The 15,116-nt window shown below is 37.3% G+C and overlaps 1 protein-coding gene across 1 annotated transcript in view; it reads left to right on the forward strand.

Moving 5' to 3' along the window:
* Positions 1 to 983: 983 nt before the first annotated feature.
* The window catches only part of CRB1 (crumbs cell polarity complex component 1), a 232,150-nt gene continuing 218,017 nt past the window's right edge, over positions 984 to 15,116 (forward strand). Inside the window, exons 1-2 of the mRNA XM_030302046.1 lie at positions 984 to 1,196; positions 12,227 to 12,413. Of these exons, the coding sequence (XP_030157906.1) occupies positions 984 to 1,196; positions 12,227 to 12,413 (400 nt within the window). The remainder of the gene's footprint in view (positions 1,197 to 12,226; positions 12,414 to 15,116) is intronic.

Below are 15,116 nucleotides of genomic sequence, written 5' to 3' on the forward strand. Positions count from 1 at the left end.
TTATCTTACATTGGAAGTTTTCTGAAACTGATGTTAAAATAAATGGTGGAAAATTCAGCTAAGGATTAAAGGATGATATAAAGAAGCAGTGACAAGCAGAGAGAACAGCATATGCAAAGGACCTGTGGTAGAAAGCAGCCTATGTGACTTATCTTTTTCCATATAGATTACCATTATTTTTCTCAGGTTTTCATTTGTTTTTCAGTTGGTTCAAATATAAAATGTTTCTTTATAGTGTTTGTTTTGGTATTAGTTACAGAAAGTTTTCCCCATTCCAAAATGATGTTGTTGCATGAATATTCTATTATGCATTATTTATTGTTTTACCTTTTTCACTTAAATCACTCTTCCATTAGAAATTTATCTTGATGCATAGTGTTAAACAGGAAAAAATCTTTTGAAAAGTATTTTCAATTCTCCTGTGGCATTTTCTTACGCTGTCCCCTTTATTCCGTCAATTCCTCTAATCTGTTAGCTCTTATTTAATAAAGTAAATGTTTTCTTTAATTTCAAAGATGATACAAGGCTCTTTTCTCCTCTTTCTTCATTTTTGAATATGCAGACCAGTATTCTCCAAAAGGCTCCATGGTTACGTTCTGTTCAGGTTCCCTTACTGTCCACCTACGTTGTGTTAATTACCCCTTTCAGATTTTACTTTGGAGCGTTGTTTGAGGTAAATTATATCAATTCAGCAATGTAATAGTTATTATGTATTATAATATATATGTTATGTATAACTTCTATATTGAGATGATTTCCAGAGACTATAGTTATAGCCACCATTTACTGAACAAACAAAACATAGACATCATGCTGCTTTACATATTTTATTTTATTTGGAGAAATAGTACAGTGAAGTAGTTAAGAGCAGGACTGTAGACAGACTGATTTCTGGCCACAGCTCTGCAGTCACAAGCTGTGGACACTTGTGCAATTTGTTTAACCTCTCTGTTCTTTGATCTTCTCATCCATAAAATGATGTCATGAAGGTTGAAATGAATCCGTACAGCAGTCCTCCCTTATCCATGGCTTCTCTTTCCCTGGGGTCAACCACAGTCTGGAAGCAGAGGATCCGCTTTCTAGTGAATCATCAGAAGGTCAGCAGTAGCCTAACATTGCATCACAGTGCCTACATCATTTACCTCATTTCATCTCAGGGTGAAGGCATTTTATCATCTTGCATCATCACAAGGACAGTGAGTATAATACAGTAAGATATTTTAAGATAGAGAGAGACCACATATGCATAACTTTGATTACAGCATAGTGTTATAATTGTTCTACTTATTATTGTGGTTGTTAATCTCTTCCTGTGCCTAATTTATAACTTAAACTTTAGCATGGGTATGTATGTACACGAAAGAACATAGGATATATAGGGTTAGGTACTCTCTGTGGTTTCAGGCATCCACTAGAACGTATCTCCTGCAGATAAGAGGAGACAACTTTACACAAGGTGCTTAGAAAGATGTTAAGCACAAAGCAAGCACTGTGTGGCAGTGAAGCGTCTATTTTTCTGTTTGCAGAGTGGTGGTGGTAGTTATTTGATTTTTATAGTATAGGGTACTGGTTTAAACAGGCTCAGGGATGTTAAGCTTGTAAAATATGTAATAGCCTGGTATACAGTTGGTGTATATATGTATACATATATATATACACACACACACACACATATATAAATACATACATCTATATTTAATGAGTGAAGTTACAGAGATAGAGGTATATTGTGAAGATGCAGCTGACATCAAAGCTTGTGCCTTTAATCGTTATTCCTCGAAAGGTCTCTCCTACTTACTTCCCGCCAATGAATATTACTTTCTCCCAAAGCTGTTGCACGATGACTCTCTCTGGCTTCCTTTAGTCTTGTTCGCAAAACATTCTGTCAGAAATTCCTCCAAATGTGTGTCCCATAGAGCTAGCTTCCTCCTCAAGTTTTCAGTGCAATATGGGATTTTCCAATATTTTAATGTTCTTTTCTAAAAAATCATTTCAGTTGGTGTTGTGGTATTAAAAAGAAAAAGGAGAGTGAGGTTATCTGCTTGTTACCAGTTTCTCAATATTCTACTGTAGTAATATTTTTCTCTATTCGAGATTTTTATCAGCTACCAGAACTTGAACTACGTTAATATTTAGAGCAATTAATATTTTTAGGTGATGCCGCTATTTTACCAATTGTGGTAGAATCTCTCTGAATGTAAATCATATTGGACTTAGCCATCCAGTTTGTTTATATCCTAGATCAAGGGTCCGCAAACTTTTCTGGTAAATGGCTAGGTAAGAAATATTTTAGGCTTTGTGGATCATATGGTCTCCGTCACAAAATACTCAACTCTGTCATTGTAATGTGAACATAGCTGTAGACTATACGGAATGTAAATGAACATGGCTGAGCTCTAATAAAACTTTATTTATGGACACAGAAATTTGAATTTCATATAACTTCTGCATTTTACACATCATGAAACATTATTCTATTCAAAAAATTTTTAGCTATTTAAAAATATGAAAACCCGTTCTTAGCTTGCAGTTTACATAAAAACAGGCAGCACTTTAGAGTTGGTCTACAGACCATGGTTTGTACTCGTCCTCCTGCCCTAGATGACTACAACTCCTATCATCTGGATGAGCTCACTTTATCCATGATACCAGTTTAAAATACTAGTCATTTCCTTCTTTATGGTACTTCAAAGTATCATAAGGAATTGATTCTGCAGAGTCCTTGGCACGGCACTCCAGGTCACAAAATCTGCTGTTAGTCTACTTCTTTTAGACATATCTTAATGTTTTCCTCTTAGCATCGCTTGGACAAGCCCATCCCAGTTATTTGCCAATTCCACAAACACGTGAAGATATTCTACTCTCTCCTGAGCTTTGAATACCTTTATCACACTTTGCTACTTGGCATATTTTTACTTATTCTTTAAAAGTCTATTTAAAATGGCATTTCAAAAATTAAATAAATAAATAAATAAACAAACAAATAAATAAATAAATAAATAAAATGGCATCTCTTTCATGAAGTTGTTTCTAAATATTTAGGCATGGGGTGCCAGCATGGCTCAGTCAGTTAAGCATCTGACTTGGCTCAGGTTATGATCTGACGATTCACAAGTTTGAGCCCTGCGTCGGGTTCTGTGCTGACAGCTCAGAGCCTGGAGCCTGCTTTGGATTCTGTGTCTCCCTCTCTCTCTGCCCCTCCCCTACTTATCCTTTGTCTCTCTTTCTCTCTCTCTCTCTCTGTCTCAAAAATAAATAAACATTTAAAAAGACAAAAAAAATAAATATTCAGGCAGAATTAATCACTTTTGCATTCATGCTTTCATAGCACTTTGAACATGTTTTAAAACATTTATCTCATTCGGTTATAATGCATTGCAGTCATGGTTACCTATAACAATTTTAGTACGAGCTCTTAATGTAAGAGATTAATTAATTTTTATTTTCTCTAAACCTGGTATATATTTGGCACTTGATGAATGACTTTGAATGCTACCACAAAAGAATTAGATGTGAATGTCCACATCTATCATACTTCACACAAAATTCATTTTATAGCGAAGAAACATAAAGATACACAGAACATTTTGGAAGGAAAGTACCATATGGGTTTGTCATTTTGCAAAGCAAAGAATCACATGGTAAATTAAATTCACTCTAAAATTTGGGCGTTGTTTTTGAATTTTTTCTTAGTGTGTTTGAATCTTTAAGGCTATACTTTCATTTGCTAAAATAATCAAGGTTTTAAAGAAATAACAGCTGTTTGTGCTGATGGCTTCTCCTACCACTTTTAGGGAAACCTGGTGAGATCAAACTTTGAAATCTGAAATTTGGGGAGTTTTTTTAGTAATAAGTCCTTGGGCCCAGAAAAATCTCAGAGCTCATCCCAAATGTCCTAGGGCTACTGATGATGAAAAAGCTTCAGGTGGCTATTGATCCAAATTCTGAGCCTCCTTTCTACTCTCTTCAGCTTTCAATTCATACATCCCCTCTTCTCCTCCGCAAAGAGGCTAGATAAGTTTATTTATAGATATAAGCATCATTCAAGGGAAGAAAGCCACAACACACACGTTTGGTAAAAAGCTTCCTGGAGATTCTGCAGCTCACACACCTTGTGATTATTCACCCAGGATGGCAACCCAGGGTCCTCAGAGACCAGGATCAGCGCATGAATCCCTCTGTATCCCTTTGCCTCCCTTTGTCCTGAGCAATGCACACAAAACTCTATGCAATCATTATTCATATCAAGATAGACGAAAAAAATTACTATAGGGTGCTCAAGTTTTCAGCCCATAAGGATTTTAGAAATTAATATTTAATCATTAAGGACAGCTACTCAGAGCTGCTCATATTCTTAATCATGTCATGATGATTTATGATGTGAACAGAATTTTTTTTTTCTGTTTTATCTTTCCTACCTGAGTCCCAGGCTCTGTTGCTATTTCTGCTCCTCTGTAGTGGTGATAATTGAATGAAGAGAGAGAACAAAAAGGCCTCATCTGTTTTAATTTCTGAGTAGGGACATAGATTAACTAGAACCAGGAACGCCACCTGAACTCAGTAAATCAGTTTTTAAAAATGTGTCTTCACATATCTTTAAATGAAATATAATAATTTCCAAAGGCAATGATAGAGTTTTTCAAAGGTAAGTTCATATAGCCGATAAATTAATCAAATGATTGCTTTTTCTTATTATGTGACTTTTCAAATTTATAATATTTGTGCTCTCCCTACAATTCTAAAAAATGTCTCTCAATTAAACTTTTGCAGAACTCTGAGTAACACAAATAAGTACATTTTAAAAATCTCCAATACATTTGCAGTGAGAATTTTCTTCAATCTGGACGGATTTTTTTACATGTCGTAACGTACAATGATTTGTTCATTGGGATTTCGTTGTTCAAATTTAAAAGCCTCTTAAGGATACTCAAGCTTGTCACGGATTCTTAATTAATTTTTCTCTTTAGGCTCATAATGGGCATTTGCTCCTTTTGGCTGCCTGCATCCAGTTCCTTTTTTTTTTTTTTTTTAATGTTTATTTATTTTTGAGAGAGAGAGAGAGAGAGAGAGAGAGCGAGCAAGCGGTGGAGGTGCAGAGAGAGAGCAGGACAGAGGATCCAAAGCTGGTTCCACACTGGCAGCAGAGGGTCAGATGCAGGGCCGGAACCTACTAACCAGGAGATCATGACCTGAGCCCAAGTCAACTGAGCCACCCAGGCACCCCTACTTTCTCTTCTTTCGATAGCAACATTCTAAATTCCTTTGGATGACTTACCCCTTCCATTTGGTGTAGTTTGGTGGTACTTCACAGAGAATCAATGTGCACTGACCTACCTTAGGGACGCTACTCTGATTCTCTCTCCCTGGACTTTGACAGACTAGAAAATGAAATTCATCCATTTGAGTGACAGTACCCTGATAAAATTATGTGGTTTTTATTGTCTCGATTCTACACTACCATGGCTCCACTCTACCCAAAACTGTTCTCTTGAGTTCTTATCTTTTCTTTTTACTTTTTTTAATGTTTATTTATTTTTGAGAGAGAGAGACAGAAAGTGAGTAGGGGGAGGGGCAGAGAGAGAGGGAGACAAAATCTGAAATGGGCTCCCGGCTCCAAGCTGTCAGCACAGAGCCCAATGTGGGGCTTGAACTCAGGAGCCACCCAGGCTCAGAAAATATCTTTCCTATGGGGCATTAAGTACTCTGCTAATAAATTCTTTGTTTCTTAAGGTAACCTGTTACTCATAATCTAAGAACTCTTTCTTAGATATGAATCTAGCCAAGGAAAATATTTAAGGAGTCAATACCTTTCAATGGTTCACATCCTGGTCAGAAACGAGCATTAGTAACTGTAAGAAAAAGCCTATAAATTGAATGTATTTCAGTTACTGTCACATATGCCTGTTTTGGAGAAACAAAGACTCTCGTACCTGTCCATTAATTGCTTTATTCCAGTTTGCTCAGCTATAGTCACAGGGGAACTTCAGACTGTAGACCGAGCCTTATAGAGCTGCTGACATTTTTGTCAAAGCATTAGACGCGGGAATTAGCATTAGAACTGGAATTAGTCTGGTTTGTCCTTGGAACATTCTCTCACGTGATTACGAAACTGCTCTTGCACTTTAATTCACATCATACTTTTTTCAGCACACTTGAATTTCTGCCTGAGCTTGCTGATCTGTTTATCTTTCTCCCTCCGGGCCTGAGTCTCTGTTATGAATACAGCCCATGGGCCTGGAGTCCTGAATACTCTAAGTACATCATGTCTATATTCTCTCCACCATTATCTAGACCAGTGCCTTAGAGCTTGACCGCTGGCTGTACTTCTGTTCTAAATGGACCAACTTGAAACCGCCTGACTCTGGGCATGATTTTTTTATTTAGCACTGCGGTTGCACCATGCAATCCACCACATAAGTCTGTGGGAACATATGCTCTGCTATGTATTTTATTTGTATCCAATCCATTCCCTCCCTTTAGATGTGCATGTGCCTATGCTTTCTGTAGCAAAATATTTTTATGTATATGACAATCAATTTATATTTTTATTTTTATTTTATTTTATTTTTTTTAACGTTTATTTATTTTTGAGACAGAGAGAGACAGAGCATGAACAGGGGAGGGGCAGAGAGAGAGGGAGATACAGAATCGGAAGCAGGCTCCAGGCTCTGAGCCATCAGCCCAGAGCCCGACGCGGGGCTCGAACTCACGGACCGCGAGATCGTGACCTGGTTGAAGTCGGACGCTTAACCGACTGAGCCACCCAGGCGCCCCTCAATTTATATTTTTAGATTATTTCACATTCACATTGCCTAGCATTGAGACTCAAAATAATTCCATATTTCTTTGGCTTTACTGTCTTCATTAAATACCCCAGTTTGCAAGGCCTGAAGCCTGGGCATCGTCCTTGGTGCCTCCTTCTCCCATACTCTTCACTCTCCATGAATAACTAAGTCCTGCCAGTATTTCTTGAATTGACTTTTCCTCTTTGAGAGTGCCTAGTACCCCAGTTCAGACCCTGGTATCTCAGACAGAAAAAAATGTGCTGGCCTCGTACCTTGACTTTCTGCCTTCAGTTGTCCCCTTGCAAAGCTATCCTCCTCCTAAGCAGTGACCAATTTATACACAATATTTGGCTCCCTGCTTGAAAAATTCTTAGATCTTGAGACTCCCTGAAGTAAATGGGTTGCATCAGAATCTATTAGGGCCAGATTCCTGGCCCTACCCCAGAAAACCTAATACAGAACAGCCAGTTGGAGATAGCTGCTCCATTTCGTGGTGTCCAACCTGATTAACTTAGCTTTTTGAGACTTGACTACTATATTCCGGCTCAGCTTTATTCCCTCTCATCCTCCCACTTTCATTCTACAATAAGGTTAACTGTAGATTGCTACACTCATTAGAACACTACATCTCGCGTTATATTTTCTTGATCTAGGACATCCCCACCTCTCTTCCACTTCCTCATTCAGATCAGTAATTGTGGTTCATACTTTAAGATTTATCATAGGGGCCGTTTCCCAAGCGAGCTTAGGGGCATTTTCTCTATACCTACTGTGTTCTTCTGTACCTCTTTTATTTGATATGTAACACATTATACTGGAGGCAGCATGGGCCACAAGGCTATACCTGCCTCTTTAACGGGAGTAAGAGCTCCACCCCTTGTGAGTTGTGTGGACTTGTGCCAGTTATTTAAACTATGTTTTATTTTATTTTTTGAGAGAGTGCATGCGCGCACACGGACACACACACACACACACACACACACACACACACACACGAGTGGGGGAGGGGCAGAGGAAGAGGGAGAGAGAGAACCTTAAGCAGGCTCCACACCCAGTGTGAAGCTGACTAGGTGCTCAATCTCTCAACAGTGAGATCTCTCAAAGGTGAGATCGTGACATGAGCCAAAATCAAAAGTTGGTGGCTCAACTGACTGGGCCACCCAGGTGTCCCTAAACTCTCAGTGTTTCATTTTTATCCTTGATTAAATAAAAGTACCAATTGTACCTCTACTTTAAGGTTATTGTAAAGATTAAATAAATTCTTGAACACATTTACAATAGTCACTGGAACTTATGAAGTAACCAATAAGTTAAAGTTATTGTATTAAATGCTTTTGTTTACTCATCTTTCTCACTAAACAAAGGCAGAGGCTATTTTTAAAATTAATCTTTGAATCTTTCAGGTAGCACAAAATCTGCCATATAGTAAGCACGAACTTAATAAGCATTTGATAAATTGTCATCATTAACTGCCTAAAATCAACATTCCTTTAATTCAGTTACTGTCAATGTATAAAAGACAATCTCATTTTCATTTCTATTTTGTTTGGTATTATATGTTATTGTTTGAAATACTGAACACTAAAATAACAATTTTATAGAAAAGCCAAAATATGGCAAACATCAAAAGCGCTATGAGCATGTGGCAAAGAGCTTAATGCTGTCCCTGTAATGGTATTTGGTTTCAATAAACCTTTCTGTCCAGAGACCTCCAAGCATATTAGCGTAGAATATTAACTATTAAACCATTTGTGCTTAAAAGAATTAAAAAGCCAGGAAGGATTCTATACACAGGGCAGAACCTCCCAAGTGTACAAAGCAAATGGAGAGGTCTGTACTTAATGCATACTTTCCCTTTCAAAACAAAGCCACACCCACATCTGAAAGATTGGAATGGAGTTGATAAAGCAGGTTTACTGGGTGATTCAGTCTAATACTGCATGAGTATCTAGCACAGGTTTGGACTAAGCCCTAAAAATACAGATCATGAAAAATCTCCTTTTCTTCAGTTGTTCTGGGTAGTAGAAGGAGAGTGGGAAGATGTCAGCAATTTCACAGTCTACTGGATCATTCCCTTAGTGTTCATATATACTCAGTAATATGTGTGTATTGTATGAGTGTATATGGATGCATCTATCTCTTACACCACAGCTATACATCAATTTTTTGTTCTCCCTCCCAACAAAACCATTTGCATTTTCTCTCCTTGCATTTTCTCTTGAATGCACTGCAATTTCTCATGTTGAAGTTATCGATGACTTGCATGTCACTAAACTAACAGCTTTCAGTTGTCCTTTCATTTCACTTATCAGTAGTAGATTACCCAATTAATCACTCTGTTTTTGGCAAAATAGTTTATTGGCCTTCTTAGAAACCATCTTCTCTGGATTCTTCTTCTACCCACTGGGGCTGGTTCTTTTTGGTCTTCTTCCAGATCCACCAATATAGGTGAGCCTGATGGGTTAGTCCTAGTCACTTGTCTTGTAGTTTACTCTTTACTCCCTAAGTGTCATCATCTCTCCAACTAGCGTCAGAGCCATCATTATGCAGACTTCTCTCATGGGCTCCAGACTTACCTATGTAAGTATACATTTGACATACCTATTTGTATGTCTAACAGACTTCTCAAAAATTAACATGCCTAAGTCTGTATCCTTGCTTCTTCCTCCTCATCAAATTCTCATTTTTTATATCCTCCTCCACCTCAAAAAAAAAAAAAAAAAAAGAAGATAACTTCATCTTTAAGTTACACAAGCCAAACATCTTTGAGTTATGTTTATTCACTCTTTCTCTCATACCACATTGTATTCATCAAAAAAATCATATTGGCATTGCCTTCAAAGTATATTCAGAATCTGACCAGTTTTCACCTCCACCATTATCACCTTGGTCACCACCTTGGTCACCACCACCAGTTCTTGCCTGGGTTATTCAATAACTCACTAACTGGTCTCCCAGCGTCCATCCTGCCCTATCGTCTGTTATCCACATGGCTGCCAGAGTAATCTTTTAAATTAAATGTCTGATCCTGTTACTACTGTTTTGTTCAAAACCCTGAAACAACTCCACATTTCACTCAGAGTCAAAGACAAACATTTACCATGGCTTAAACGTCTTCCAAGAACCAGTTTCTTCTTCCCTTTCCGACATCTTCAACCATTCTCCTTGCTCATTCAGCAACCAAGTGACCTCCTTGCTGTTCCTCAAACCCATCAAGCATGCTCTCAACTCAGATGCCCTTGTTGATATCCCTACCTCCTAAAGCATTAGGGTTAGGGATAGGATTACTTCCCAAAGCAAGCCTTATGGCTTATTCCTCTATTTCCTTAGGTTTCTGCTCATCCCACCTATCAGCAGGTTTTCTTTGATCACTTTCCATAAAATAGTAATCCTCTACCTCCCTAGCACATGCTGTTCCTCATATCCCAGTTAATTTTTTTCTAGTAGGGCTTACCACCTGAAATATATTTATCATGTATTTATTTATTTTTATTATTTTTTCCTACTTCTATGAGAGCAGTAATTTTGAGCCAGGTAGTCAATGTTCAATTTTTTTTTTTTAAGCAAATCTGTTGGATTAGTGAAAAGGATCAGGTTAGTAATAAGGAGACTGTTTTGTATAAATCAAGTCCAGATTAATGTCAGTGCAAACAAAGACTTCATCATGAACTAAAGACGAGATTGTAACTAGGATGAACTAAAGGCATTTACTCTTCCCAAACTATTGCATGAACCATTTGTCTTCCATATTTAACGTGTGATTGTGATAACTAGTGTATTGATGCAGTGCATTCTTGAAGTTCATAAAAGTTCATAATGGTATTTTTAAAGCATAGAAGCTGAATTGCTATCTTCTATCTATCTATCTATCTATCTATCATCTATCTATCTATCTATCTATCTATCTATCTATCTATCACCTATCAACTATAACTATTATTTAAATTATGGTTATATATTCTACAGGAAATATATTCTTTATAAACATTCTACATGAAATTTTGAAATTTCAACTTTGTCCAGTATTTTGGATGTTACTGAGTGCCTCAATTAATCACACTTTTTTATTTTCTGTATATCCAATGCTTTGACGTCTGGGACCTTTTTCTGACCTTGGGGAGACTGAGAGACTATCCTTCCCAGGACTATCCAATTCCTAGAGACATGAGACTCCCCTGCAAGCATGCCTCTCCCATGTGAACTAATTAATTCAGAGCACACACCCCCACCACTTCCTTTATCAGACTCATACTCCAGACCACTATTCTTTTGCCCAAATCAGGTATCAGGTATCAGACAACCTGGGCTAGGTATCAGACTAGAGACAGCCTCTAAAGCTTAGAGCCTGCAAAAATTATTCACATTAACACTCTTCTCACCTATTCCTTCCTGCAGAAATCACAATAAAGGCTTTTGCCCACATTTTCCTCCCTCTCCTTCTGCCTCTTGACTGACCATGGTGTTTCCCCATGTGTCTCTGCATAGCCTGGTATTCCCTTCCTCTTGGGCACTGTGAATAACAAACTATCTTTTCAGGGGCAATTATCTACTAATCTTTTGGCCGCGTCATACCTGAATAATAATAAAACTTACATTTTAAAACAGTGTCTTTTAAACATGTTATGTGTTTGTGTGTCTTTGCTTGGATTTCCTACAATGACGCAAGGCTTAAGTGCCAATGTTTTTTTGCAGGTTTAATCCCAGAGCAGAAGAAGCGAGGAAAGAGGTACATGAGAGACAGAAAAGGATGGGAGAATATATAAAGTGGTATTTTCCTTAATTGTCCCTTGCTTCCTAAGTCACACACTAAAAGCATTATTTTGTTGTGTTCAGTATTTTGTTCAGTTATTTTGTTGTGTTTGTTGTGTTGGGTTCAGACTTGGTAATATGTATCTTTCTACAAAATTATGCACTGAATCTAGATTTCCATATTTATTTATATAGAATTATAAAAAAGCAATCTCTTACAATTTAACACCTTTCCTCTCTTTTAATCATTAAATCTCTCTTTTCATTTATAATTTTGTTATTTGTGCTTTTTGTTCCTTTCCTTGATCAATATATATTTTTTTGTATTTGTAGTATGTTTGGCTTTGTAAAATATGGGACTCAGCATCCACCTTAGGGGATTATTAGATGAGGGTCAACTGATCTGGAGTAATAGAGAGAGGGTAATAGAGCTTGACTCTGGAGAAGTCAGTGACAGGAGACAAAAGAGTAAGTTGGACCTGGTTGAGGGTGGGAGAGGTGGGGGTAGATTAGAAATAGATGAGTTGGCTTGGGAAGACTATGGCTAAGCACCAGAGAGATCTGGGATGTTGAACCAATGCCTGAAATCATCCTTCTCCATTTTTCTGAACATATATCATCAATTGTGTGAAAGAAGTGGCCAGCTGTTTTTCCTGGTTATTATAGAAGACCTTTCTCTTACAATTGCTTAGGGACTGTGGATCACAGGCCCTGATGCAGGCCTGGTCTACACTTGTCCTAATTGCCCCATGTATCCTCAAATCCTTGTTGTTAAAAGACCAGGTTGCTTGGAAGGTTTCCCCAAACAGAGGGTGGGGGTCCTTGACTCCCTGTGGGGTTATGATAGTGTAAAAGAGAAAGCCCTAGCATTTGTACCAGGTACTCCTGGTTCAGTATTTATAATAGAGTGTCTCATTTCCCTTTATATTATTTCTCTTATACTTGTAAGAAACAGATATCTACTTATATGGACTACAGATAATGCCTATATTAAATTAATGCTTATTTTATTTAGTTGAAGAAGAAAATGAACCAGCAACTAAAATATGTTCATGAAATCTAGCTTTCTTTTTTGTTTTTATGGTCTACAACTTTTCCAAATCTGAAACAAAGTTTAAAAACAAATGGAACAGTCTTTAACTAAGTCAACACTATTGGAAAATGACATTATAAACATCGGTAGTATATAATCAGAAAATAAAATGAATGGAAGAGTCAAGGTTAAAAGCTTTCTCTGGATTAAAATGTAGCTCCAGCTCTTTGAATAAACAGATTTTAAGCTCTTGGTTGAAATTTATTTTTGGATGATGTTTACCAATAACCTTCACTTACGAAAATAATTGATTTTTTGGGAAGAATATTACTGAAATCTTCATCAACCCAAATATAACAGAGATCATTTGCATAAACAAAAAGAATGCAAGTGAAAATATTAGATTGTAGGAATCCAAAATAGAATAATAACAATAGGGTTAAAATGAAGCGAGTACAAAAATCTCCTGTCGGTATTTTATCAAAACCCAGTGTTAAGATAATCATCAAACTCTATTTATCTTTTTACAATTTATGACATTAAAATTATTTATAGAATTAGATATTACATCTAAAATTGTCCTAGGCCATTTGGCATATTTATCAACCATCTGGAAGAAATTGGCCATTTAAAAGTATTTATGTTAGTTGAGACCTATATTCAACGTTATTTTCAAATGACAAGATCTTATCAGATCCAGGAAAAGGGAATTCATACATAGCAGAAATATATGTACCAGGAAATGTCCATTGATTCCAAAATTTAAGAATTGTTATATTTTGTTAAGGATATACAAATGAAATCTAGAAGCAAAAGTGCTCCGGTAGTGTAAAGCTAACTAGAAAGAGATTGTAGTGCTTTTGAGGAATTTTTTTTTTAATGTTTATTTATTTTAAGTGGGGGAGGAGCAGAGGGAGAGGAGGAGAGAGAATCCTAAGCAGGCTCTGCACTGTCAGCACAGAGCCTGATGCAGGGCTGGAACTCATGAACCATGAGATCATAACCTGAGCCAAAATTAAGAGTCAGACGTGTAACTGACTGAGCAACCCAGGCGCCCTGAGGAAATTTTTAATATATAATTTTTTATTTTCTCTAAGCAAGAGAAAACTACTTTTCTCACTCTCTCTATTTTACTTCCTCACAGGTCACAGAAATAGAATTAAAAAGATTTGGGAGGCATGTCGGAAGTCTTTGTGGAGAAAGCTGTACTTGGTTCCCCTCCCAATTGGTCATAAGCTGCTTGAATACCTGCGTGTCAAGGTGAACTTTATTAAACAGCTGATTGTTTTACAGTTTTCTTAGGCTAACCCCAAACCTATTTTCTTATAATTTCTACCAATTGTTTCCAATATAACCTAGATCAAGTCTGATCAGCATTCTGTTTTATATTTACAGACGTCAATGTCCCGTTGCCTAAATTCAACCTCAAGTTCCGTATCATCTGTTCCTCTATCATATCAACACCACCAATCCAATGGGACCTTATTTCCTTCCTGTCTGTTAATCACTTTCCTCATTACACAGTTCAGTACCCATTGTCTCTCACAACCACTTGTGAGTCCCTCCCTCACTTACCCTTCCACTCTGAAAACTCCTATCCCTAGGGTAATCCCATGGTTGGCCAGCGATGCTTCTACACTGGCACTCCTTTTTCTGCTGGGAAGATCATGCCCGTGCATTTATTAGCAGCATTACCAATGAATGAGACTGCAATTCAGTGACACGCTTCCCTTGCTGCTGTTATTATACCTGGTAGATGACTTACTGCCTTTCTATTTTCAGGGAGTCTTCAATTCTTACTCCTTAAGTACTTAATGTCGTATTTTCTTCTGTTTGAGGCTTACTACTCTCATTTGAAATCTCTTTTCCCCACCTCCTCAGGAAGCTTGCTCCATTAAGTATCCCTCATCTTTTCCATATCTTTAACTTCACTGGTTCTTCCCATATTTCTCATGCATTTCAGTATTAAAAAGAAAAAAACTTTTGCCATATGTGCATCTGTTTTTAACTTTGCCTCTCCCACCCTATGTTTTCCTCACAACTAAGTTTTTTGGAAAGTGTAGTTTGCATTCACTGTGTCTATTTTCTAACCTTCAAAGCATTCATAAAAATAACTGAAATTTGAATCCCCTTTTTAAGCTTTTTATTTTTTATCTGTTTATTTTGAAAGAGAGAGAGAGAGAGAGCATGCGCAAATGGGGGAGGGGCAGAGAGAAAGGGAGACAGAGAATCCCAAGCAGGTACCGTGCTGTCAGCACAGAGCCCAATGTGGGGCCCAAACTCACAAACCATGAGATCATGACTGGAGCTGAGTCAAGTGTCACATGCTTAACTGACTGAGCCACCCAGGTGCCCCTGAAATTTGAATTCTGTTCCAATGCTTCATTGACAGTCTTCTCACAAATCTTACTGCCAAATCCAACTAACAATTTTTGACACTTGTCAAACAACTTTCCAGCAGCATTTTCATTGTCTATGACTCTCCTTCCTGATCCTCTGTCCTCTCTTTTTTTTTTTTTTATTATTTTTTTAGTTTACTTATTTTTGAG

The sequence above is a fragment of the Lynx canadensis genome, chromosome F1 (assembly GCF_007474595.2).
Source record: "Lynx canadensis isolate LIC74 chromosome F1, mLynCan4.pri.v2, whole genome shotgun sequence".
Classification (NCBI taxonomy): domain Eukaryota; kingdom Metazoa; phylum Chordata; class Mammalia; order Carnivora; family Felidae; genus Lynx; species Lynx canadensis.